At 39.7% G+C, this 27,992-nt stretch overlaps 1 protein-coding gene across 5 annotated transcripts in view; it reads right to left on the reverse strand.

Annotated features, from left to right (window-relative positions):
* Window positions 1-27,992, reverse strand: part of LOC128780253 (tissue factor pathway inhibitor) — a 320,921-nt gene that overhangs the window by 242,530 nt on the left and 50,399 nt on the right. The window contains exons 1-2 of one of the 5 annotated variants that reach the window (XM_071220679.1): window positions 6,625-6,741; window positions 2,458-2,569 (exon numbers count right to left, since the gene is read on the reverse strand). The exons of the other annotated variants lie outside the window; for them this stretch is intronic. Of the exons in view, the coding sequence (XP_071076780.1) occupies window positions 2,458-2,557 (100 nt within the window). The 5' untranslated portion in view covers window positions 2,558-2,569; window positions 6,625-6,741. Of the gene's footprint in view, window positions 1-2,457; window positions 2,570-6,624; window positions 6,742-27,992 lie in introns of those variants that run through there. 5 annotated transcript variants of the gene reach the window in all.

Here is a 27,992-nt window from a genome sequence, read left to right on the forward strand (position 1 = left end):
ACTACTGTTTTTATTATTATCATTTTTGTGTTTTGGAGAAGTTAATTCTTTTAAGAAAGATTTTATTGCTATTCACTTTTAATTGTATCCATTTCCCCCAATTGCTTTCCCCTACCCTACCCACCCCCACCTCCCACATTCAACCCTCTCCCCCGGTTGTTTTGTCCATGGGTCCTTTATACATGTCCCTTGACTTGCCCCTGCCCCTTCTATTCCATTTCATCCTCCCTGCTGTGTGGACTGAATAAACATAATCTATTATTGACTTAGAAGAGGAGCAGTAAAATCTAGTACATTTTTCTATAAAATGATAGTACCCCATTTCAATTAAATAGTATAATTCTATACAATGACAGCATGACCTTGGCATAATGTGATAAATGGTATCACCAAAACTGAACTGATCCAGGTGTGGGATCATGTTATTATAAGATTCATTAAAAACAAACAGCCAAACTCAATAACACTACACAGCTAGTCAGTTAAGTCGTCTTCAAGTCTAGCTTTAAAATAAAAACGTTTCTCTGATAACACTGGGTTTGGTCCGGATTTATCCAGAGATCTAAACTTTGGCCTAATTAGTGGTAGGTTAATTGTCCTTTCTTGTCTGACTGTGGCAACAGTCTCAGGGAAGTCTTGCTTCATTGGCGTGCAATTTCTCAGTCTAACTGAGGGAGACTGGACTGGGTGAATATTGGGAACACTTGGACCGTTCACCTCTGACTTCCCAAGATGGGGTTGCCTGGTTTTCCCCTGTGGAGGCTTAGTTTACCCTTCACACTCCTTCTCTACCCAACCTCCAGAATATTAAATCCCTTTTGAGAAGTAAACCAAATGAGGGACTGGAACCCATCTGAAAATAACCAGATTCCAACCAAATTCCAATTTTTTTTTTAGATTTTATTTATTTATATTTATAGAGAGGGGAAGGGAAGGAGAAAGAAAGGGAGAGAAACATCAATGCATGGTGGCCTCTGGTGTGCCCCCTACTGGGGATCTGGCCCACAACCCACGCTTGTGCCCCGATTGGGAATCAAACTGGTGACCCTTTGATTCACAGGCCTGTGCTCAATCCACTGAGATACACCAGCCAGGGCCAAATTCCCATTTTTGTAAGGCACATTATGGCTTTCACTTTATTGAATAATGTTCCATCTTTTAAAAATGTATGTATACACACATATATGTGTATATATGTGTATATACCTACGTGTATGTGTTTGTTTGTGTATCTAACAATAAGCCTTTGTTTTTCATTTCTGGGTAGGATTTGAGTGACCCTATTGACCCTAGCTGGGCTTGCTCGCACCTACTGGTTAGTTGGGCTCATCTGGCCTTGGCCTGCGTGGGTGGCTGGGCTTCAAGCTGTGGGTCTGGCCACTGCAGATCTTCAGATCTGCCCCAAAGAAGGGATGTAGCATGTACCACCTGGTCACTTCTGCAAGCCTGGGTCTCCCATTGCCAAGCTTAGATGAGCTCCCTTCCTCTGTGTATCAACAGCAACACCCTGTGCAAGCCTCCATCACTTCATTTAATACCTTGTACTGAAATAACCTGCCTACCCTCCCATCTCCTGTGTGAAACTGAGATTCCTGAGAACCCAGGGTCAGTCTTCATTGCTTCCCTGGTACCTACCAATTTCAGGCACAAGTATCTATTCAGTCTTTATCCAAGGAAAGTGCATTGAACGAAATCACTTTACACAGCTATGAGAGATACACAAAAAGAATGTATTTAAGGAAACTCTTTGTACCTTATAGGCAAACCTACAAATACAAGCTATCACTTTGTTCATAATCTCTCACCATTACCAATGATGTGAGTTTCCTATGAGTTTACTAGTTTACCACAAAATATTACTTTAAGAAGAAAATAAGTCTAAAACAGTAATCAATTTACAATCTTTTCCTTGTTCTGTTGTTTTACAGTTAATATTTTATTTTTGGATGTGTAGATTTATGGAATCAGAACTGACTTCTGCCAGATCTTTTGCTGTCCTGCTTGACTAGGTTCTCACACTGGACTCATCTGGGAATTTCTTACTTGGCATATAAAGGCAAAGAGAGAGAGAAAGTGAAAGTGAGGGATAGACAATGGCTGAAACCTCCGATATCTGTGATTCCTTTTCCTTCTCACACTTGTCCAGCCAAAGAATGACAGCGAAGTTCACAGAGTTGTTCGTTGAGCATTTCGCTCCCACAATTTTCCAGAGATAACTCAATGTTTTTGTTACGGGCTGGGGGAAAAGTCGTCCTTGCTAACGTGACTTCTTTTTGTGGAGCAAGGTTTTATTTGTTTGTTTGTTCTGACACATCACATCATATATATTTCCTAAGAAAAATGTCCCTTTGACAAAAACTAATTTTCCTACACAATGGGAAAAAACTATATGAAATATTGGGATTACAATTGAGAGCTTTGACTAGTTTAAAAAGAAGAATGCTTCTAACATTTTACCTGGAGTTTTGGAACATACACATTTCTGAGCATTAAGAGGGAGAGAGGCACAAGTAAGCAGCAGACATACAGAAACCCCCAAAATCAGTTTTATCTTCATTGTCCAAAGCACCTATGAAAAACAAACCCAGATACATCTAGTAAATATGGGTTAATGTGGAATCACCAGTAGAGTAGTAGGAATCATACGCATGCCTCCAAATATACATGTGTTACCTCTAATGGATATTCTCATACATCTTTGTCCACAAATTCCATGAAATACACATTCAGTAAATATATCTAATAATTTGCAGGTACACATTCATTTTGCAACCTTAAAAATAGCAATTAAACTGGCATAAATTAAAAGACATGGCTAATTGCTGTTCAACATAGCTAAGTATTATGATCCATTTTCATATGCAATTCTATTTGGCACATCTTCCTCACAGCTACTAATCTTTTTCAGTTAGTAATAATTATACTTTAATTTTTCTTGCATTTTTTCAGTATTTTATTAATGCAAATTTCAATTCCTGACCTGTCTTTCCCTTTGGTCTGGTCCTGTTTTAAAAACGAAACACTGCGTAGGGAATGACTGTAGGAGTGGTGGGTGGGCTGGGTAGAGGACGGAAAAGGGGGGGAACTAGGACAACTGTAATAGAATAACAGTAATAAAAAGAAGTTAATAAGGGAACAATAAGAAGAAACACGTTTTCCAAATTTTCATCTGTTTCCTTACAATACACTTGTTTTATTTTTAAAATAATTTGTTGTGGCGACATTGGTTCGTAAAACCATGCAGGTTTCCAGTGTATAACCACTTTCCTAACCAAGTCCTCTGAGGTTACAAACCGAGATGCTGAAAAAGAAATGTCCAACATTCCAGCGGTCCTTCATCCCAGGTCTTCCACCCTCAATTTGGGGGCGTATCTCATTCAAATTTTCCTAGAAAAGTGACTTTCAGGGATAAACCAACTCATCTACGCTCTAAGGGAAACCCATTTCAGCAGCAGATGGATATTTCCTGTTTCAAAATGATTTAAAGGCCATAACAAAAAGTAATGGGAAAGGGCCTTATACTGTGTTTGACAGGCCATTTCGTGTGTGCGTTCGAAGGTGAACGGAAATGCGTGGTGCTCACCCAGCTCTGCAGGAAGGGACTGGGAAGGAGCGCGTGTGCACGCCAGCCGCTCTCCCCGCACAGCCGGGACGGGAAGAGCTCTCTCACCAGTGAACAAGTGCAGGACAGACGTTCCACCAAACAGGTCAGAGAACTCTCTGTTCATGTGCCCAGTGAAACCGCTACAGTACACACCGTTATGGTGTGGGGAGTAATAAAGTGACACATGCCATGTTGCTCCCAGCTTCATTGAAATCGCTATGAATGTACAACCTATATGTTCATTTTCCTGCAACAGTTTGGAAATGTTAAGACATATCTGAATTTGAGCCAGAAGCAGTGTTTTTATATCCCTTCTAAATTGTATCACAAACTACTTGAATCCACAAATATACCTGTATGTATGGGTGTGTGTCTGTGTATAAGATCCTACTACCTCAACTTCTAATCTTTATCTTAGTTTTGTAAAGTATTTTTCAGCGATCTTCTGTTTCCATTGGATGTTTTGAGATATATAACCCTGTTAGGCTTTGAGGGTAAAACACATGTGGTTCAATACCATGGCTTAGGGAGCAGGCTGAGATGGGGTGTCTGCTGAAGAACATGGTGAGTGCTCAGTATGTAAATCCATCCTGTTCGTTACTCTCTTTAAATATGGTGGCCTAGCTCAATTTTAGTAGTTTTAGACTTTCCTTGGTTGCAAGGATCCAAAGCCAGCTGTGACAGTGTGGGTCAAAAGGTTTTAACTCATTCATTGTAGAGAAGGTGGAACAATCCAGGCCTAGAAAGGCAGGTTTGAAGCCGGACCTCAGAAATGTGTAGTGTCAGGGTCCTGACCCCCAGTGCTGCTGTTGCCCTCCTTAGACAATAATATCTGAGACGACACACAGCACGTGGTGGGCTGTGGGTCGTGGTTCTGGTCTTACTTCACACCATGATGATCTGCTTGAAACTACGCTGACTTTGAAAACCATTAATGGATGTAACCAATAGGTCAGTATCTCAGCATCCACCAGTTTAAAATTATAATCAGTGTATTTTACCTACCGTTTGACTTATATTTTCCTACTTTAACACTTATTGACCACATTTTTTCTACACAAACATAGTTTTTACTATTTTGCTTACTTTCTGTCCGATTGATATTTTATTGACCAAACAACTATAGCATCACTTGCAAAGGTACTTGCAAAAGCTTTCATTTAAACTTTACAACTGTTCAGTAATACAACTCTTATGTTTTATGTAAAGTTTTCTAACACAGCAGTCAGCTTAATGAAGTTCATGCATAGCACAAAAATGGTGATTAATCAGTGACTTGGTATATGTATTATGCCAGCATCTTAATAGGTTAAACCTGCAGTCAGCACAATTTTGTACCTGGTTTCTTTCAAACATCTCCCTCAAAAAACCTTGCTATGTGAGACCTATCAAGATAAGTTGTGACAGTTCAGTCAAAAATGCTCTAGGCATTTATTTAAATGTATCTTCCATGGAAAATCAGTTTGTTTTAAAGAAAATTTAACAGATGGATTGTCAGTGTCTTCTTCAAAATCCAAGTTGAAGTGGATTGTCCATTATCGTCCTTTTAAAACCAAGTATAATGTTTGCTCCGTGATAACTAGGTGGTCACACTGGCTCTTGGGCTGGGCACCTGTCTTTGATGAATTGGCTTCAAGGTCTCTTGCTAAATAAATGTATTTCCAAACTTATATGACAAAGGACTATATTCCTATAATATATTTTTGGAACATATCTTGAGAAATAATGTTATAGATGTGGAGAACTCAGTAGATTTTCTGAACCAAAAACACATGCAAAAAAGTGTGATGTGAGTTGTGCTTTAATAAATTCCAGGGTTTGTGAAAAGACGTTGAGAAGGCAAAATTATAAATGGAATTAACAGCTAGTATGTCTCAGAGGACCAGACTAAAATTATGAATAAGGGCCATCAGTGGAACTAAAAGAAAAGGACAACTGTGAGAGACCTTTAGAATTCAGTGTTGATAAAATTGAGTAGTTGAGTAGAACCAGATATGAAGGACAGAGGATTCAAATACATCTGAAGTGAACTGGTGTGCTAGTCACACAACTAGGTAAATTAATATAAGTATTAATTGTTGTGCATATTAGGAATACATTCAGTTCTGGAAGGTTACATTAGACATTACAAATGTACCTGTAAAAAAGCAGTTAAAGACACAAAGCAGGAACTGACATATGTTTTGTTGTATCATTGTCATTGTGAGGCAAGATCATTTCTCCAAGGAAAGGGTGTCCTTTCAGTTATTTCTAGCACTCCTTTGAACTTCACTTCCTGTCCTTCTTTCCAAAGCTGCTCAGCTTTCTGGACACTACCCCCTAATGCCTGGCTCTGTTATTACCAATGAGGACATGACAGTACGTCATGTAGGTATATGTCTATTGACTTCATTTCCATGATTACCCTACGTGTAGAGAGATTATATGTATTTTTATTTAAGTATCTTAGAATATGAGCTCTGGTCTCTGGAGACTTATAAAATATTTCCATAAAGAGATTTCTTAATGCTGGTATAAAATAATTTAGAATACAAGAATTCTAAGGCTTATATCTCATTTTAAATATCATTAATTAATGGTAATGAAAAAGTTTTCTTTAAACATAAGGATCTTACATAGTCCATTATATTTCTTTACATGTCACTACATAATATTTAAAGGTAAACCATATATTCAGAAGTCCAAAAGACAGATAATTCATAAAGAATTGCCACTACAAGCTTAAAATTATAAAAAAGGCTACATATAACCCATTCCTTCAAAATTGTTTATAGTTTAAAAAAACATGTATTGCATATATGTTTGCTTAAAAAGTAAATGCAAACTTCTGAGCACTTAATTTTGCATTGCAATATACATTTACTTTATTTTCCAGACAGGAGTCAATTTCCATTTTACGGTTACAGACAATGGTCCTTCTCCAACCCCTCTTCACCTCTCGGTAAGTACTTATTTCCCCCCTAAAACAATAAACAAACATTATTTCTCATGAGCTAGAAAGTCTATTGCTAAGTACTCACATGTAAAATCTCTGAAGAAAGTTCTTGATAAGATTTTTTCAAAGCAGAGTTGAGATGGTTTTCTTTTCACCTGCAGGTACTGAAGACGGTATTTGTCTTTTGTCCTCCTTTTTTATATAGATCAGGAAACTGTGGGGAGCGGGGAGGGGATGGGAGGAGTGGAGAATAATGAAGAGAATGAAATCTGATCCTGCAAGCAGTGAAAGGGCCAGCCAGGAATCTGCCCAAAGTCGCTGCAGTCTGTTGCAGCAAGGGGGAGCCTCAGAGGCAGTTTCAGAGATCACAGGCACGTGGGAACGGCCAGGCTTCCTGGTCAGGTCCCTCCAGCTCTCCTTAGGATAATTCTGCCAAACTCCTCAAAAGCCTTTTTTAAAAAAAATTTATTATGGAAGAATCTGCCAAAGGAAACTGCTTACACTAGGATTTCAAATTCCCCTTTTTGAAAAACTATTTATTTTGCTTTCCAGGATTCTTTTTGTAATCAGTTAAAAAACAACTTACCAGTTACATATTTTTAAATCATTATGTATTTATCATTGCATCGTTCCTTAGTGAAATCAACTTCTTTTGCAGTTTCTTATCTTCTTCAAAGATCTCATCCATATTGTCAGTACATTCATGAAAAGAATCTGCGGGCTGTTGAAGTTCCCGCTCTGACTGCAGAAGCAATGCACTGTATTATCTACTGCAGAGCGTCAGGCTGCGAGCCCTGCCTCAGTTAGCTGCTCCCTTTGCAACTCTGGTCAGTTATTTAAACTCTGTACCTGATTTTCTGTTTCCCTAAGTAATGATAATAAAAGGTCTTAGGTTGGATATACGTAGTAAATGGAATGATGCACATAAGTATGTGTATACATATGAGTACATGTAAAACACTTAAGATGGGACTCCACACAGAGCAAACTTTCAATAGCCACTCTCATGTTTATTGTTATGGCTTGTGTTATATTATTTTACACAATGTGTAAATAGTTTCTAAATTTTTATTTATTTATTTTTAGAAAGAGGGGAAGGGAAAGAGAAAGAGAGTGAGAGAAACATCAATGTGTGGTTGCCTCTCACATGCCCCCTAGTGGGGACCTGGCCTGCAACCCAGGCATGCAGCCAGGTTGGGAATCGAACTGGTGACACTGTTCACAGGTCGGTGTTCAGTCCATTGAGCCACACCAGTAGGGCCACAATGTGTAAATATTTAAAGATTTCACTCAGCATTGCTCTGTGTAGGTTGATATCATTGGCATTAACTCTTAACAGGTTTACATGAAATTATGGTCACCTCAGACTAGCATCACTGGAGATTGCTTCAGATGGAAGAATCTACTTTGCAGTGAAGACTGAAGTAATTTGATCAGGAAGCCCATTAGTGTCTTGGTTTTTTCTACCTCAGATTCTCTTTGTGACTTCAATTTTCCTTCTTTCCTCTGACTTCTGCATGAGGAGGAACCTTTCCTCTTGTAAATTTTTAATATTTATTGAGTAATTATTACATGTCTGGCAGATAGATTATCTCATTTAATTCTCATAACTAACTGAAGAACATTGTTTCCATATACCTATTTGACAGGTTTAGGAAGGATGAATGAAGTTTGAAGAGCTGTGATTCGAGTCCTGTGGTTTGACTGCAGAGTCAGATGCTCAGATCCTCCTCGATGCTTCTTTCTCACCCACGTTCTGGATTTCGTATCATATTAACTGCAAAACTTTGCCACGTAATTATTACCTCGCACCTGCAACTCAAGAACATTCAGCATTTCCTTTGTGCTGAGATTATTTTTAAAAGTTGCTTGTTTTTGGAGTGAAATGGGCATTGGTTACATTTTGGCCAACCTACAAGCTCTGCTCGGGTAGAAATAAGTTCAGCCAATCAGAATTCTTTGTTTTTTCTATAGAAAAGATAAAGTATATAGAAAATGCCAGGCTTTTAACCAAAAAGCTGAGATAAAAGGCTGGTGGCCATAATTGTGTGTGTGCAGGCTGATTACAGGGAGAAAGCTAGTTGAGAGAGTGATGAAAAGAATGAATGAAAGTTGTGCGTAACTCCTGAGAGAGGAAACAGGGAAAGAATAAAAGAGCAACACTGAGCAAGAGACATGAGAGAGCCTGTCTGAGCTCTATAGCAACAGCACTTCCTCAGACCCAGTGCAATTTTCCTGAGTACTCCAGAACGTATATCCTTGTAATAAACCTCCCATTCCCACAAATCATTTAAGAAATCTTTTTCTCGTAAAGAACCGCATGTGAAAGAGCCACAGCCAAGCTGAAATTATTTTCCCCCAAATTGTTGATTTCATGTCTAAGCTGCACTTGGCATTAATGAAAAGCATGCACCATTGTGATCCCCTGTAGCTTACACACACCTGTGTATTCTCGTGATGAAGGAACAGGGGACTCACAGTAACCGTTCTCAAGATAAGACAGCCTGTTGCTCTCTCGCTCATGGACTCTGTGTATGAGCTCAGATGATCTCTCCCTGAGGCTAGAGTGAACTCCTTTCTGAGGACTTATTACTAGTTTTCCACTCTGTTGTATATAGCTCAGTCTAGATTATTTGGTTACAATTGTTTTCCTTACCAACAATTTGCCCATGTGACATTGTGTCTTAAACTGCTTTGTATTAATCAGTGTTTGGATGTGCAAGTCCTCAGCTAGTATGAAATAGTCTCTTTTTCATTCATCATCATTCTCTGTGAATTTCTTTCATTCCAACTCCACACAATTTGAATAACATGCCAGACTTTTACTATGAGCTTGGTTACTTCTTGTCTAAGAAATAAAAATAATCCTCTTGTTCTTTGCTTACCCTAGTTTTATCCATTAAGAATCTCATTTATTAAAATATGAACTTACTTTCAGTAAGTTCAGACAACTCTATACAAGTGAGACAAATCCGGCACAGTTGGTTCCTTAGTGACAGTGTGAGAAAAGAGCGCAGTGTTGCAGGATACAGAGCATCCCAATGAGAAAGGACATTGAAAACCAGAATATGTAGAAGTTCTGATAAATCTCCAAAACAAAGTTAAATTTTATTACATCAAACCCTTGTTTCATTCATTTCTGTCTAACGAATGTGAGATTAAATATTTTACTATTTCTTAATTCAATTGCTTATCTTTCACACAAAGTAAGTCCTTGAGCTTCATTCTTGGTCTTAGTCATCATCCTTTGATTTGGAATCTAAACTACCTAGCGCTTGTGGTTAACTCCTCCAAAAGGAAATTCCCCAAAACTGGAAACAAATAGAAACAATTCACCTTTTCTGAGTTCAGATGTGAAAAATGAAAAATGGCATTAGGTTTTAGCAAATTGTATTCCTTGAAACTTGGTGTAAACAGGTACGACATATACAACATGGTTGTAAAATTGCCTCAGCACTTATATCAACGTTGATGAAATTACATTTTGTTCTGAGCCCATATTTTCGCTGAAAAATGTCACCTTTCCTTTGCTAGCTAGCTTACTGACTACATTGCTAGTTGAAATTTGGTCACTTTCAGGTAAACCCAGGCAGTTCAGATATCTAAGGTCCTCCTTCCTCCCCTCTTCCCGGGAAGCTTATCCCTTGGAAGGATTTGGGAAGGGCATGTGGCCCTCTTGCTGTGCTCTGTCCTGACCATTGCCTGCTGAGAGCTTATTCAGCCTGCTCCTGTGTATTACAGTTTTCCACGATTTTGGTACTAAGATAGGTTCTTGCGTTAGATCTGTGTTCTTGCAAATTTAAAGCTACAGCTTTCAAGAATGTCTTCTATGCTGTCGGCTGAAACATCCATTCAGCAAGTTAAATGAAGCCTCTGCTCTTTGCTTTGTGCATAGATCTATCTGCTCAGAGTAAAGAGTAAGGAAAAAAGTAAATGGAAAAAGAACCCCGTATGTAGTTGTGAATCAAAACACTGCCAGCTACAGTTCAGCTGCCTTGTTTTAAGCCAAATTTGGAATCTTTCTCACTTCAGTAACAGCTGAGATGCCTGCACACAGTATTAAGTATGAGTTTGAAGTCAGAGTATCTGACTGATTTATCTATTTGGACTGCTTTTTTTAACCATTAAGTACCTCCATTTTCTTAATTTCTCAATAAGTATTTCCAAAAGTAATTTATCTCATAAGGAAACAGGGACATTTAGATATATGTCAGGAGAAAGGAAATCTTTTCCTTATTTTCCTACTCCTCCCCGTGTTAGATTTTATAATTTGTTCAGACACATTTGCTGTTCTTCCCTCTCGGTTCCTCCTTGGTGACTAGTGAGGAGAGTGTATTTCTCCCCAATTTGGTATCAGGTTTTGCTACATTACTAGTTCAGCTCCTAGAATGAGCAGATTCAAAAAATAAGCAACAGCTAAATAGATTTTTATAGCTTTTGGAGAAATTTGTTAATTTTACGGTTTTACAGCTTTTTTCCATTTTCTCTGCCAGATGATTCTCATGTCCCACATGAGGGTTATCCTTTCAAACCGGATCACAATAAAGGAGAAATGGAGCACCAACACACGGAACCCGGAAAGATAATTGAAAATGAACTCTTTTCTTGGTGAAAACCCAGTGGATTTGGGGGGTGGTTTAATATCAAGCATAACCTAGGCAGAAATGAATAGTATACTCCCTACCCACATGCCTTCTTCCCTTGAAGATCTGTTGTCTAGACTACATCCATTTTATTAGATTACCTAACACTGGGCACTGGACTAAATTAGACCCTTGGGCCCGGGCCCACTGTCTCCCTGGTACCGTACCATCTTCTTCTTCCTATGCACATCATTGCAGGAGATGCAGTAATTTGGGGGAGCATGCTTTCAGGAAATTTAGTGATGGTCAGCTGCAGTGTAAACAAATTAAACAATAATTGACTTGAATTATGTTGCAAATTAAAGTAAGTTCTTGTTAAGCAGTATAACAACAAATACACATTTTTCAGAAAACTTTTGGTCACAGGGAAGCTGATTCCATCTGTAGGAAAGCAAATTCTTCTCAAATTAGGTTAAATCAAAATAAATACAGACATGAAAGTTGAATACTGGAATCATTATGTTATTTTTGTTTAGTTCATATTTCTCAGTAATAAGATAGTTCTTGCTAATATTAAATGAGAATGGCTACTGAGAAATAGTGGTGACGGGTGAAAGCGTGAAGGTCAAGCCATGGCTGAGGATGCTTTAGCCCCCTCATGAGATTCTCCGCAGAACTCTCTATCATTTTTGACACACGGATACCTTGAGCAAGGTCTTTTCCCTTATCAAGCAGAACGCATCTACTAAAATCTTTGAGGAAGCTAATCTTTGTGTCATCTGCACTTAGGCAATGCATTTCCCAACACAGTCCTGTGTCACTTAACTACCGGGATTTGTTCTGAGAAATGTGCCATTAGGTGATTTTATTGTGTGCACGTCCTAGGCTGCACGTACACAAACCTGGAGGACATAGCCCACTGCACACCTAGGCTTATGGTGTGCCCTTTTCTCCTAGGCTACAAACCTGTACAGCATGCTACTTTACTGAATAATGTGGGTTATTGTACACAATAGTAAATATCTGTGTATCTAAACATAGCAAAGTTACAGTAAAAATGTGGTACAAAAAGTTAAAAATGGTTTATTGCATAGATGGCTTACCACAAATGGAGCTTGCAGGACTGGAAGTTGCTCTGGGTGTGTAGGTGAGTGAACAGTGAGTGGATGTGAAGGCCTAGTGCATCACCGTACACCAACGTGGAATACACAGGCGTCGCCACAGACATGAGTAATGTGTTGCATATGATGTTACAAGGGCTACGATGTCACTAGGGGACAGGAATTTCTCAGGTCCATTATAATTGCATGGGGCCACTGTGATACAGTGTATGTGGTCGGTCACTGACTGAAAGATGGTTATGTGGCACATGACCATGAATTACTGCTACTTATTGATGTGTATTTTTACATGTAAATTCCAAGAAGAAGAATAAAGCAAACTGAATTCCAACCTATTTCTTTCTGGATTTCTAAATTAGGTATTTTATTAGGTAGCATGTGAGATTACTTAGAACATTCACATTCATTAATTAGTTTTTTCCAATTTTATTTAGTTTATTTTTCTAACTCTTGTGAGAATCGGGAAGTATATGTGTCTCTAAAGCATAAATAAGGAGGTAAGCCCTTTTGGTTTTTATTGATGAATGATAGGTGTTTCTTATATACCTACCTACTGGTATGAGACTTACTCAGTGAAGTAAGTCCCATGGTAGTAACAATTCTGTTTTAAAAAGTACTGTGCAATCCTAGGTCACAGTAATTGATCTGCATTAATCTGCACATTCCCTCTGTACTGTGTATTATTTTGCTTTCACACCTGGACCAAATTTTAGGAGAGCAAAATTGAAGCAGAAAGTGTTGGGAGTAGTGAGTTAGAACCATGTTATTTGGAACATACACATTTAAATACATTAAAAATACATATCTCAAAAATCGTTGGAGCAACCCAAGATCTTTAGGTTTAGGAAGAAGTTGTATATAGTGTGTTAAAGCATTTGGTAGACAGCTATGTGGAAAAGAAAGTAAATGTAATCTCTTTTGTTCCCGAGAGAATACTTAGGTGAATGAAAATATTGGGGACATAGGTTTTTAGCTTAAAATCAGGATAACCGTCCTACCAATGATAGTTTTAAACTACGGGATAAGCTGTTTTCTGATAACGAGTGTGCCCTTTTCTGGAAATAACGAAGCTGGGAGAGTGATGCCATATGGAAGCTGTTCAGGAGAAACCCTGCCATTGGCTGAGAAAACTGGACTAAAACACCTGGAGAGTTACCACAATGTTCAAAACGCTAGGAGCACTTCTCACCCTCAGACTAATAATAAGAATAATGCAACTACATATTTAAAAACACTAATAAAAATAACAAACGTAATAATAGTTGGTTTATTGAAGGTTTACTTAATTCCAGGCACTATTCTAACTTTGTTATATTTTTAGTCATTATGAGATAAATAATATTGTTTCCCATTTAAAGATGAAGATAAATGGTTCAGTCACTGTGCAGATTCAAACAGCTAATAAGTAATAGTGAGATGCAAATTAGAATAGTTTCAATTCTGAGCATCTAGAACACCACACTCCCTCTCTGTTCCAGATGTCCTGTTATCTTTCGTGCTCCCGTCCTCATGATGATAGTGTTAATTGTCTTTCTTAGTGAGACAGAACCAATTTTCACGGCCACCACATCTAGTCACTTTGAAATTATATATAATCTAAAACCCAGATATTCTATGTCTACTTTTCATTAAGAAAAAAAAACTACACTCTGAATTTGTGCACCAGTAGGTATACAAAATGATATCAGGTGAAATATGTTTGTAAGAATGTAAAATTGAAACCAATTTGAAAATCACCAACATGGACTATATAAATACATTGAGGTAAAATCATTTGGTAGAATACAATTTGAAAAAGTAGATATTCATGAATATGTATGAACATAGCCAGAACTAAAAAATAAATTGGTAAGTACAAAATGCAAAATCAAGAATAGTGTCATTTACCTAAGTTAAGCAATACATAAAAAATAACACTGTGTATTAAGTGAAGACATGTATGTAGGAAAAGGACACACAGTTATGTTAGTTTCTTGATCTAGAAAGGAAAGAGTGGAATACAGCTTGGAAAGGCTATAAAAAATAGGACAACCTTTAACTCTATTTGTAATACTTCATATAAGAATGCTACATAAATACTATATATTTATTTTAAATACTATATAGCATACTATAAATACTTTTATAAAGATACATACAACTAAAGAAATGTTAACATTGATTAGTTATACATGATTGTTATTTCGATTTTGGTATTTTTTTCTTGTACTGCTTCTTGATTCCAAATATTTAAATTAAAAATAAATTAGAATATATAACAGCAATAAAGATTAGACAAAAACGATTTTTACTGTTTATTCTGTCCAAAGTGTTTAATTTTAAAAATGCTAAAATCTGCCTAAAAGAAAGTAAAAGAACAGTTTCACGTCAAGGTGATATTTTTTAAAAAGTAAGTTCTTAAAACATTTCATTTGATTGTTTTTATCAGAGCCTGAGTAAACCAGGTAGTCCTTTATTTTCAGGAAACAAAACTGTTCTCTTTTATAGAATAGTTTTCAAAGCCAATGGGCATGAAGGCAAAAAAAGGTCTTTTCTGGCTGACTGCAGTGACAGCTGTACAGATTCAATAACCATTCAGTGTTAATACTGCACCCAGGTGAGACTAAAAGCACTCCTTGTACATACTCGGATTTTTCTTTTCTATAGACTTTCTCACAAAGGGGGGGTGACCATTTTTTCTGAGATGTGGGAATTTTAGCACACAGCTCTCTTAGCTGACTGTCCCAAGCACATATGGTGAAGTGTCTTCAGAATTTCCCTCTCACAGGGAGATTTTTTTGCCTCCATTTTCTTTTTCTGCTGCAGAAAACAAATAAATAGACTTCATTTGGGGGTAGGGCTACTTTATCCTTTATAGACAGAAACATCAGCTCTTTTTAATGTGAACGGTGTGACTGACTAAACTGAAAGCTGTGATAGCACTCGACACCATTGTAAGCTTTGCAACGTTAGGTATGAATCTTCGAACCAATATTTTGCTGCCCCAGAGGAAGCTCACACAACAAATGCGTTTGTCATCTTTCGTGTGCGCGTTTCCTCTTCTGTGAAGAACTAACGGGGGTTTGCGGTGTCCCGGAGACAAAGCCTCTTGTGTGTTTTTCTCTCCCCAACTCCAGCGGGACTGCACATCAAGACAGGCCCTTCTTGTCCAGCTGTTTTATCATCCTATCTGGGAACTTTAACAAGAAAAAAGTCCAGATAGAAAAGGCAGGCCTCCCGTGAGATGGAATTTGATCAGCGGTGAGAAAAGCCCGTCGCATTTGTCCCATCTCTCATCCCAGGTTCTGCCAGGTGTAACCTGCACCCAACAGTGAGGAATGCCTTTGTCTTGCTTGCTCACCACATATTCTTTTAAAATTCACATTTTATTAGAAGTAGTATTTTATTTAACACAGAATGATAAAGCCATTATGAACAAAAACTATTCTGTTATTTAAGGGTTTAACCAAATGAACTCCTTTGCTTTTTGCACCAACTCTATGGTAGCACACAGGGTGTTTAAATAACTTACAATTATGAAATTCAACTCCAGAATCCATGAACTTAACAATTTTGCCAGGTATCATTGTGGTCCCATTGCATTGTTTCAAAGACTGTAGTGGATCTCTTCTTCATTGCAGTATGGATGGGTTAACATAGAAATGTAGAAACCTGGATTGGGACATAAGAGAGGGAAGGACGTGGTTAGGAGAAGCACAATAGCTGGGAGTTGAGTGGACAGCCCTGACCCTGAGGGAGATTAACCAACTCTGAGCTCCCCTGGGTTACAGTAAATGATCTCTTTCTGAGGATTAACTGCCTACAGGCCCTTTCAAAGAATGTCAAGTCTCAGAAGGCAATGGAAAGGAATAATCTTGATGTTAGTGTTTCAACATCATTCAGGACCCTGCTTCTGCATTGGAACGTTGAGAGTTGAAGTTTATGTATTTAAAAACTGTGTTATTCTTTAGTCATCCAGGCTACATTTGCTGTGCTTCTATTTATTTTCTATACTTAAAAAATTTGAGTTCTTAATTGTCTGCTCCTTTCATCTTAATTATTTTGTAACACTTTTTATAAATTTATTATTACTAGTATTATATTAATGTATATGTAATGAATCATGCCCATTGTGTGAACACAGAATGGTGCAAACCAGGAAAGTTTGGTCTTTGTTTACTTCAGGTTTAAATAGGATCCAGCCCTCTAATCCCCCAGGATAGACTGTCCTTCCCTTAACCACAGTGGGACTCAGTGACTCTAATGTCATTATAATGAGTAATCTCATAGGCCCACAGACACAACTTATTTTCAGCCTCAAGCTTACCTCCACCACCAGGACAGACACTGGCAAATTGCATGAGAAGTCCATTCTCACACCACAGTATTTCATTCTGAACCTTCCTGGAACATTGTCCGTACATATGCCTACTTGGAATCCCAACTCCACCACCATATAATTTACATGTTGTGTTTGAGGGGCAACTACTTACACCATAAGTTATCTTTATTATAAAGAATGTTAAGGGAGTTTGACCTCAGAGAGGACAATCCTCATTTCCCCATTCTTCTTGTTTCAGACTTGGGCAGGGAGCTCATCCCTTGAGAGATCCTGCACTCAGAGACCCTGACTGAGGACGGGACCCTGCCCAGAACTTCAGAGTAGAAGAGACCAGCCACCATCCTCATTCTTCCCTTGATTACATTCCCAGCAATATGGATAACAGCTTTTTATTTAAAATAATTATTTTATTTTCAAATCTCTTTATTAAACACATGACCATGTTTTCACTACTCTTTTTTATGAGAAACCAGGAAAACTATTGTTCAATGTCATTTGAAATTCTGAAGAAAAATGGCTCTCTCACTAGAGCAGTTTTATGATGATCTGTTTCCCTTTGTTTTATGACAAACGACACAGCTACAAAAACAAGGATGGTTGGCAGGCAGACTTGACCAGATTTTTGGTAAGAATCATAAAAATATTGCTAAAAGATAAACTCTCCTTTAGAAATTTAAAAAGGTTTTTCTCATAAGCCATATATCTTTATTAAAATAAAAAATATGTTTGATCAAAAATTTCTTATGAAAATTTGAAAGTGTAACATAAAATACCCTATCAGTTTACCACATGGAGATATTTACTGAGCATCAACCATATGACCAACACTGTTCTGGTATCAAAGGAAATAGCAAAGAACAAGACAGATAGAACTGCTATCTTCTTCGAGCTTTCCTTTTAATGCCCTAAACGTAATGCTACGAATGTTCACAATTCTTTGTCAGTGATTGAAAGGTATAGCAAAAAAAAGGAAGATAGACACAGAGAGTGAGAGGGAAAGAAAGAAAAAAAGAAAGAAAGAAAGAAAGAAAGAAAGATTCACACCTCAAAATACCTCCTTTCAAAGCAAGGCAAGGGCTAAAAAACATTAATTTTTACACCCACCTTCGAACTACTGCTAGACCAATATCCAAAATAACAGTGACACATTAACAGGAAACAAATCACAACTTTATTACATACGCAAGGAGAATTCTCATGACCATGACAATTTGAAAGCAAATGAAAAAACATTGGGTGTATAAGAGAATTTTGGATAAAGAAGAAAAAAAAGAAATATTATGTTTCGGAAGTGAGAGGGATACTTACACGTAGTTGAGGAAGAGCAGAAGAAACGTGGCAGGACCATTCTTGCTAAGCATCCTCCAGGGCAGAAAAGGGGTGCTAATCAAAGGCTCTTTATGAGCCCTGTTTCTTAACAAAGAGCTTAAGGTCAATATCCCCAAAGGGGAGCTTCAGGGAAGCCAAATGTTTGTTCCCTTCAGTCCTGCCTTGAAAAATAAGTCAGGTCAGTAAGCTGAAAGGTCCCATTGAAGGACTGTAACTTCGTTTGATTTCCGAAGACAAGCAGTCAAAAGATTTCTAGATGTCTATCGTGGATTATCTTCAAATAGAGTGAAGGCGGGCAGAGACATTCTGACAGATTATCTTGAACTGAAATTTGAATGTCACTGATGATGTCATCGGGTGTCAGGTAAACTCTGCAGTGTTTATGGAGCGTCAGTCCCTGAGATCATTTACGTGTGATCTGCTGTGACAACCTCACGGAAGTTCACATCAAGTCATTTAGCTGCAATTTGTTTTCGCAAGGCTCAGAAAAAAGTTTAAATTCCCAATTCTTCCAAGGCCAGGGATGGGAGAAAAACGAAACAGTTGAGAGGATGTAGCCCAATATTTAAGAAAACTAGAAAAATTCAGGATCCTGTCCCGTTCATATGTGAAAAATAAAACTTGGAAACCTCAACAAGAATCTAACTTTCTTTACTGTGCATTACATTTTCTATGAAAACACAATTTCTCTTTCTAAAATCACCTCCACTTTTCTCAAAGATATCTGGATGAAGACTAATTTATTGTGTAAGTCTGGTTTCAATAAATTTAGCCTGGTTATTTGCATAAATGCTTGAATAGAAGAGGAAGATGCTGCCCATCTGGCGAGAGCAGAGCAAACACTGTATCTCTATTAGTTTTCACCAACTTTGAGATTTCAGAGTCCAACTCCTGACAAATTTTGTAACAGGTAGCATGAGCTTATTTTGTAAACCTAAGTAAGGTAAAAATACTTTATTCAATATCAATAACTCTAAAAGACATACCTATCTAGCCAAACCAAACCTAAACTAGCGAGCGTAATATCAACTTTTTCCATGTATTGTGGTCCTCAACATTACTCAAGTTAAGTTCTGCTATAGTTCTTAATTTATACAACTGCTCGATTTCCTTGAGTCAAACAGATATTACAACCTACGAATACCCTCTATGATTCTATGCATACACATATGTCACAAACAATGTGGGTAGATCACAAACGGAATTACTAATAATTGTAGGGAACAAAAAAGACTTCTCAATTGTTCTTGACAAGTTTGAGGAGCCTAGAAAGGGGGAAGGGGCTAAGGCACAGGAGTTAAAAGTTCCCCTTTTCAGAAAGGAAAACAAAAATCCCATTAGACTTTAAAAAAATCAACTTCCAATTTTGTTGAATTCCTGATCACCTGTTAAATCTTTTAAAACCTGTTCAAACATACCAAATCGCACAAAGTTATACCTCAATTACCTTTAAAATGTTTCCATCCTGTTGGGAAATCTTTAATTTTACCTTGTGCCTTTTTAATTTCTCTTGTTAATTAATCTGTTTATGTTTAATTGAATGTTTTGTTTTTCTTTTTATTATTTATGCTGTTACGATTGTCCCAATGCTCTCTCTTTGCCCCTCTCCACCCAGCCTGCCGCCCCCCTACCAGCCCCGTTTCCACAGACGTTGCCCACACCGTTGTCCATCTCCACCGGTCCCTCACACCTGTTCTTTAATCCCTTCACCTTCTCCAAACAGTCCCCACTTCTCTCCTCCCCTCTCACAGCTGTCAATCTACTTCATGTTTACATTAGCATCTGTAAGACTCCCAGAAGCTCAAAAGCACAGTGTAAAGCCTTCAGACTGGTTATACTTCTCTGCACCTATTTTTCTTAGATGGTCAGTACCAATAAAACAGTTGTGTACTATGAGAGCTCTCCATTGACTTCTAATTTAGAAGTACCTTTTCTCCAATTCAACATCTATATTGTCTGGCCAGTAATGATGGCATTTTAATAGTGATGCAAACCAATAGGCCTTTCATAGCTTCACCAAGGAAGCAGAAAAGGCCTCCAAAAAGAGGTGCAAAGCCCTCAGAGATCCCAAGGGTCACAGCACAGACCTCAGTCATGCAGGTGGTGAGGACGGTGGAGTGCATATGGTGTCTCTGGTCTAGGGCAGCGTGTGAGACACTTCCAGCCACAAACCTGCTCATTTGTGGCACTGGACATGTGCTCCTAAAATCACAGTTTCTAGCACAAACACGTGCCGTATTTTTTCGGACAATAAGGCGCACCTTTCCCCCCCAAATTTGGGAGGAAGACGGGGGTGCGTCTTATAGTCTGAATGTAGCTTCCCTGGCTGGCTGCGGTTGTGGGTGGGGCGGGGGTGTGGCAGCGGGAGAGCGGGGTCACAGGAGGCAGGAGCAGGACCACATTTTTGCTTCAATTTTTTTTTTTCTATTTTTTCCTCTAAAATCTAGGTGCGTCTTAGGGTCTGGTGCGTCTTAGAGGCCAGAAAATACGGTAATGAAGGGTTAGGTGACAAAGAGTCCTTATGGGCTGGGGCCTCTGATGACAAACTCCCCTGAGATCTGGGATAACCTGACTAGAAGACATCTGAGACCCCAGTCTAGGCCAGTGTCCCTCCGGTGCACCTTCCAGAGGGTAGAGACCAGAGAAAATATGTCTGCTGGTCACAAAGCCAAGCTCCAGGGCACAGGAAAAGACAAAATAAAAATCTCATTCAGATTTTGATGCGGACACAGGCCCGCAGTGTTCACGGCGTTATGGATGAGACGAGACAAATTCACACGGAACACAGACATCCTGTGGAGGAAAAGGGCTGACACGACCACTCTCTCAGTGAAAGAGAGGGCCGGCCCGGTCCCTCGCCTGGACAGGCTCTTAGTGGTTTCAATTTGCATGGGAACACAGAGCGTGCACGTACAGCTCATCAATCATTGTCAGGCAGTAATGATCAAACACTAGGTAACTCTCAAAGAACTGTGAGGGCCATAAAACTTTGGAGAACCAAATGCATTTCATGCTTGGGCCCTTACATAACGGCAAAGTAGGTGTCATAGGATTTTATGCATTCTTTCTTCGGCCTGATCTCCCTAGGGAACCTGCCCTCTCCAGCACAGGGCCGCACCCACCTCCGGCATTGTTCCAGGCTTCAGGCATTGTTTCAGGCTTGGTCAGGGAGGGTAAGTAAGGCAGCCAAGAGATTAGGAGCCTCTTTGCAGACAGAATGAGGACTCAGGCTATGTCAAAGCAGAGGGGTGAGGGCCCATCACATCCTTTTCCTATAGCCCCCAAGTTTCGGGGGGCTTTAACGCAGCAGATAAAGAATAAGACTACCAAGACATGATCTGCTTGGGGAGGAAAGGTGGCCGCTTCTCTCAAAGGAGAAGGGCCAGGAGCCTTTCTCTCAAAGGCTTTTATTAGGTTCATCTGCACAGGAATACAGACACAGCTCATCAATCATTGTTAGCCAGTAACGGTTAAACAATACATGATTTACAGAGAACTTTGAGGGCTTATTCTGAGTTACAGCCAATTAGTTAGAGGGCTATAAAACTTTAGGTGCCAGACTCATCTCAGGTCTGGACCCTTATCTTTAAACTGAGGTTACAAATTAAGTAGGTTTCACAGGAATGTATGCATTTTTGTTAGGCCTGATTCCCCAGGAAATCAGCCCCTCCCAGCACAGGACTGCACTGCCCTCTGTCATTGTTTCAGGCTTAAATCTGGCAAGGGAAGTAAGGCAGCCAAGAGATTAGGAGACTTCTTGCAGACAGAATGAGGACTCAGGCTATGTCAAAGCCAAGGGGCGAGGGTCCATCACCCCCTTTTTCCACAGCCCCCCGAGTCCTTCCCTGTGAGTTTATTCCTGGTGACCAGAGCCTGTCTTAGGTGGATCCTCCCTTGAGGATTCTTACCCGTCATTGGCTAACTGGCCAAGCTCAGGGCCAAGCAGGGTGAAGTGGGCAGGGGTAGCACACCTGCCAGGGAGACAAGCTTTGTCTCCTTAGTGGCTTATGGTCCCAACTCTGACTCAGCCTTAACCATGGGGGGGTTACAGCCTGTGAAACCAGGCAGGGTGGTTCCCAACACCCAAGTCCTTCCCTGAGGGCCCCTTTGTGGCCGTGCCTGTCTTAGGTCATCCCTCCTTTGAGGAATTTGCCCGTCTTTGCCTAACCAGTCATCTGCCCGGAGCAAGGTGAAGTGAAAGAGGGCAGAGGTGACGCCCCCGGCAGGGAAGATAAGCTTTGTCTCCCAAGTGGCTTACAGTTCTAAGGTCTTTCACTCAGCCTTGAGCATTGGGGTGTGTTTGTGTGGGGGGAGGGGGGTGGTTACAGCTTCTGAAGCCAGGCAGGGTGGTTCCCAACACGTTTTCATATAAACATCTCCAGCAAAGTTTTTCCAGACACCCGCCTGGAGAGAACCACTTTACTCCCCATGAGGCAGGCTGAAACCACAGGCTTAATAGGGAGGCTGTGCCTGTCTTCTAGCTCCATGGCATCTTCCTGGGATGACAAATGGTATCAAAGACACATAGACATAGAAGGAAAAACTAACCATCGCTGGGAGAGAAGGATTGATAAAGGAAACCCGAGTTGCAAGACCCAAAGACCTCATTTCACAAATATCGTTCATTCCTGGTGTCCAAGAGAGAATTTACGAGAGATTAAAAAGACTCTCAACACTTCCAGCGTTCATCAACACCACAGAGAAGTGTGCAGAGGGCTGCCCGGGTGAAATGCGTCCCCTCTCTGCTGGCTGCGGGGAGACACCCCTGCCTCTCAGCGGCTGCAGGGCAGTGCAGGGAGCAGTGCTGTCCCAGCCAGTGATTCTCCCGGAACAGCTCAGCAGGACTAGGAGAAAACTTGAGTACTGTTCCTACAGCCTTTTAACTTCTAGTTTAGGTAAAGGTGATGAGTCCGAAGAAAACACACATACCAGAAAAATTCTTGTTAGGCAACCCCAAAAACAAAGGGACACAAAGGTAATCTAGCCTACAGGCTTGGAGTCTTGGTGACTAACACTAGGGTGAACATTCTTAAGGTCATTAATCCAAGACTCTCTTCCTGAGCGGGTTTCTCTGTCCCAATCAGGATCCTGGGCTGGAGTGGGAATGAGGGCAAAGGCTCCTTACCAGACTGGTTGCTTAATAAACAGCTTAAAAACAATATCCCAAAAAGCAGCTCAGGATGGGAAATCTTTGGTTTCCTTCAGTTGTTTAGAAAAAAAGGTTATTCAGGAGCTTCATGTGAAAGTCTGTTTCTTTCCTCTAATTTGTACAAAACTGTGTTTGTTTTATGGAGGTGCTAGCAGATTGCTCAATGTCTCAAATGTGAAGACAAATTTTTATTCTTTTCATATCGTGATTGTTTTCTGAAATGATTTTAGAATTGAATTCCATTGTTAAAAGTTATATTTTTATATCAATTTCTAACCATTTGACTTTCAGTTTGTGATAGTATTCCCTCACTGACTCATTCATGTTTTTTTCTCTCAGTTTCACAAGGCACAATGTTAATTTGCTGTATATTGAGAAACAGTATAATTAAGTGTTCTTTCTTTATTAAACATTTATTTATTTTTTCTGTGAATTACTAGTCCTGTTCTTTGTGCAATTTTATATTTTGGTGAGTATATTTTGTTTTTGTTTACTTGCAAGAGTTCCCAGATTTTTAGTATCCCACGTTTTTTGGCCTTTTTTTTAACCTAAAACTGAGATGAAGTCTAAACTTCTATTTATTTTAATTAATTAAAATATATATAACATTTTCCAAATCTCATTCAAATAAACAAATTATTAGTTAGTTTTTACTTAAAAAGCAAGGAGAAAATGAAATAACAAGTAAGTCTATACGATAATGGTAAGAGTAATGATGATAATGATGATAATAAACATTATTGAGCACTTATTTCAATACTTACTGAAGGGAAGGAAAATTTTGCCACCCTGAAGCCGCCCTTTTGGGATATTTATTCTAAGCTGTTGTTTTAGAAACAAAACTCGGAAAGAACTTTTGATCCTGCCCCCTTTCCTGCCCAAGAGACTCAGACAGAGAAGCCTGCAGTATGGTTGTTCGTACCAATTTTGTAAGAATCCGTTCTGCTTATAACCAGGCACAACTGGAAACCGGATTTATTTACCAAGACTTGGACTGAAATGGCATGTTTGAAGGAGACATACATAGACTCAGATGTCACCAGAAAGCTTTAAGGAATTGAGATTGACTTTGGAACCAATAAAATCCCCTTGTAAAAACAGCCTGGCATCTCTCTTACATAATTCACAGCAACTTTGTCAGGTAAGGAACAAAGGTTGCTTTCTTAGGGAGATGGCAAAGGAAGAAGCACAAGACATTTTGGGGGACCTTGAGAACCTGAGTGATTCACTGTATTTATAGGTCTTGCAGGCGAAATCTGATGGGAACTCTGAGGCTTGGCTACTAGGCCTGAGAGGCTAATTAAAGTTCCATGTGGAGATTCTTTTTGGGAGTTCAGCAAAGCATATTTTAATATAATGTAATATCTTGATTGCTTTCAAAAATTAAGAGAGAGATAAAGAGATTGATTTGTTATTGCACTTATTTATGTATTCACTGGTTGCTTGCATTTGCCCTGACCGTGTACCAAACCTGCAACTCTGGTGTATTGGGATGTGCTCTAACCAAGCGAGCTGCCCGGCCTATTTCATGGAGACCTACGATCAATTGTTGTCCTTGTGTTTGTGCAAATAATCAGGTCAAACTTAAATAACTAGTGTTATAAGTAATCAGTCAATAATCAGCCTTAATTTGACTATCTTTGATAAAAATGAGGGTGAAAATGGGAGAAAAATCATGTTTCAACAGAAACTATCACACACAGTTGTGGATGTTAGATCCTAGTTGTTAATTATCTATAAAGTTCTATTTTTCACCTAGAAACTGGACTGGATGCTAAATTTTCCTAGTTTTCTTATATATTTGGCTACAATCCTTTGGCCTAATGTACCTTTTATCTCCCATCCTTTGTCTTGTTTTTTGAGATACATCAACCGCAGAGAAATCACCACAGCTGTTCCTATTTAAACAATTCAGTGACTGATGGTATGTACGTAAGCCACACAGGAATTTACCTAGAATCTGATGACATTTTCAGAGGCATTTGAATTGAAGACTACAAGTACCTATCAGATTGTGAGTGCCTGCCTTCATTCCAGCAAAATTCCCCTAAGCTTTATATATAAAAATCTTCTCAAGTGAGAGCTTTGCAGATTTCAAATATGGTTTATAATTTGCCCTGACCATTAATTTGTGTTTTTTTTTAAAAAATAGACATATCACTCATTAAATAAATGATTGTTTGTTTCTATAATATCCGCCTCTTTTTGAGGGCCCACTTGTATCACTGCCTGTTGAAATGAGGCTGAGCAATTTACCTGAATTGACTTATTCCCAGAACTAAATAATTGCATCCATGAAATATGGAGGAATCTCCCAAGTGAGCTGGAATGGAAAATTTATTTAAAGCTCTCAATATGAAATTGAAGGGAACTTAAGTTTTGCCACACTGAAGCTGTCACTGACGAGGACTGGACCTAGGCAGGTCTGTGCATGCATGTCTGGAATGTGTAGGTGCTCAAATTCATGTGGAAAATATTTCATGACACTAGTCTAGGTGATTTTGAAAGTACGTTTGTTAAGACAGAAGAGGCAAGATCACAGCAGCAGCAATGAGCCTAGACTGAGCTGCCTAGACCCAGAAAGTGTATTATAGTAACACAGGCTGATGGGGGCACTGGGCCGTCGTGTCTGTGGCATTACGGATGAGCTGAGACAAATTCACATGGACTACAGAAATCCTGTGCAGGGAAAGGGATGGCATGGCCAATCTCTCAGTGAAGGAGAGGGCTGGCCCCATCCCTTGCCTAGACAGGCTTTTATTGGGTTTAATTTGCCTAGGAATACAGGGTGTCTACGTAAAACTCATCAATCATTGTCAGGCTGAAATGATCAAATAATAGATAACATTCAAAGAACTAGGAGAGCTTATTCTGAGTCAGGGTCAGATAGTTAATGGCCATAAAACTTTGGGAAAACAAACTTATTTCATGCTTGGACCCTTATCATTTAAATTGAGGGTATTAACAAAATAGGTTTCATGGGATTTATGCATTCTTTCTCAGGATTCTTTCTTAGCCCTGATGCCTTAGAGAACCCGCCCTTTTCCAGCACAGGGCTGCACTGACCTTGGCATTGTTTCAGGCTTAGGTCAGGGAGGGGGAGTAAGGCAGCCAAGAGATTAGGCGACTCCCTGCAGGCAGAATGAGGACTCAGGCTATGTCAAAGCGGAGGGGGGAGGGTCCATCACCCCCTTTTTCTATAGCACCCCAAGTCCTTCTCTGAGGGCCCCTTCGTGACCATGCCTATCTTAGGTCATCCCTCCTTTGAGGAATTTACCTGTCCTTGTCTAACCAGTCATCTGCCCGGAGCCAAGCAAGGTGAAGTGAAAGGGGGCAGAGGCAGCATCCCTACCAGGAAGATAAGCTCTGTCTCCCAGGTGGCTCAGGATCCCAAGGTCTTTTTACTCAGCCTTCACCATAGGGGATTACAGCTTCTGAAACCAGGCAGGGCAGTTCCCAACAAGATGCAAAAGGAGAGTCCTTTGAGACAGGTCCAGGGAGTTAGGCAGGGATGAGCTGCTGCTGCCTGCAGCTCCCCTAATTGCAAGTCTTGTGTGGACCCTTAGAATTTAGGAGAGAGTAAAAGTAAAAGCCTGAGAAAAAGAGGAGCACAGGCATGCTACAAGGAGAGTATGTGTTTGGTCCTTCTTCATGAGGGCTCTTATCTCTCTTCTAATGGTTTAGGGGAGTTCTCAGGGGAGGGTCTTAAAAGAATATTCAATAGTTTTCCAGGTGTGTCCTTTAATATTTTGAAACATCAAAATGAGCATATAAGGGAATGCAGGTTTATTCTCTGATCAACTTCACTGTTTTACTTTTATCGTGTGCTTATCAGGCTCTAAATGGGCTTTTGTTATTTATTTCCCCCAACTTCATCTGTTCTGGAGTTTGGTGATGCAGATCCCGGCCAGCAGGATCCAGTGTTGTGGCTGCAATATACAAATACACACGGACTACAGAAATCCTGTGGAGAAAAAGGGACGGCATGGCCACTCCCTAAGTGAGAGAGGGTGAGAGGGCTAGAGAGAGCCCAAGAGAGAGCTGACCCCTGCCTGGATAGGCTTTTATTGTTTTTCTGGGCACATTACATGAAGGACAGTCTTTATTTACCATGCACAGGTTCACCACAGGTGATTACCTTTTACGGACAACAAAGAACAGAATACTGGTAATTACTTCAAAGAGAAGGATGTTACAGCTCCAGGGGGAAACTGCTCACACTCTATACTTGGGTGGTTTAACCCAGACTTTAGGAAGTTAAAGATAATCAGTAAACATTTGCTGCCTGAGGGTGAGGGAGTTTGAGCAAGAGCAAGTCCCATAGTCTGTGTACAATGCAAGCCTGATTTCCCTCTGGAGAACCTATCCATGGACATGGGTCCTGCCTGCCAACCTGGCTCCCCACTGGCTTTTCCGAGTTGGGGGTGAGACACATTTCCCACGCGTGGAACAGTTCCCCACAGTTTGGCTGAAACTAATTGCACCAACTGGGTCTTTTTGTTATTTTTTCCGGTTGACTGGGGTGATTTAAGCTCTCACTGTTGGGTTGGGGAGGAGAGGTATAAACCATCTGCTCCTTAGTGTCCTTGGTTAAGAAAGGTAAGATCTTGTGATTTATTAGGAGGCTATTAATTGCTTGGTCATGGTTAATGATCTTGTCTCAGTTTCCCTTATTAAGAAGCAAGACTGAAGGAGCCTTTGACCATCACCCCTTTCATGCCCTGGAGATTTGAACAGAGAAACTTGCTTTAGGAAAGGAGCCCCTGCTTAATCACCTAAAAGTCTTCCTGTTAGAAGGGAGACTCAAAGCCCATTGGCTCGATACCTTCGTGTCCCATTGTGTCTGAGCTGCCTAGAGAAATTTCCTGCCATGTCTCTTCTGCTCTTCCTCAATCCCTGTAAATCACCCCTTCTCACTTCTGAAATCTAACACCCTGTTCCCCTTTTATC

This window comes from Desmodus rotundus, chromosome 2 (genome assembly GCF_022682495.2).
Source record: "Desmodus rotundus isolate HL8 chromosome 2, HLdesRot8A.1, whole genome shotgun sequence".
In the NCBI taxonomy this organism is placed as follows: domain Eukaryota; kingdom Metazoa; phylum Chordata; class Mammalia; order Chiroptera; family Phyllostomidae; genus Desmodus; species Desmodus rotundus.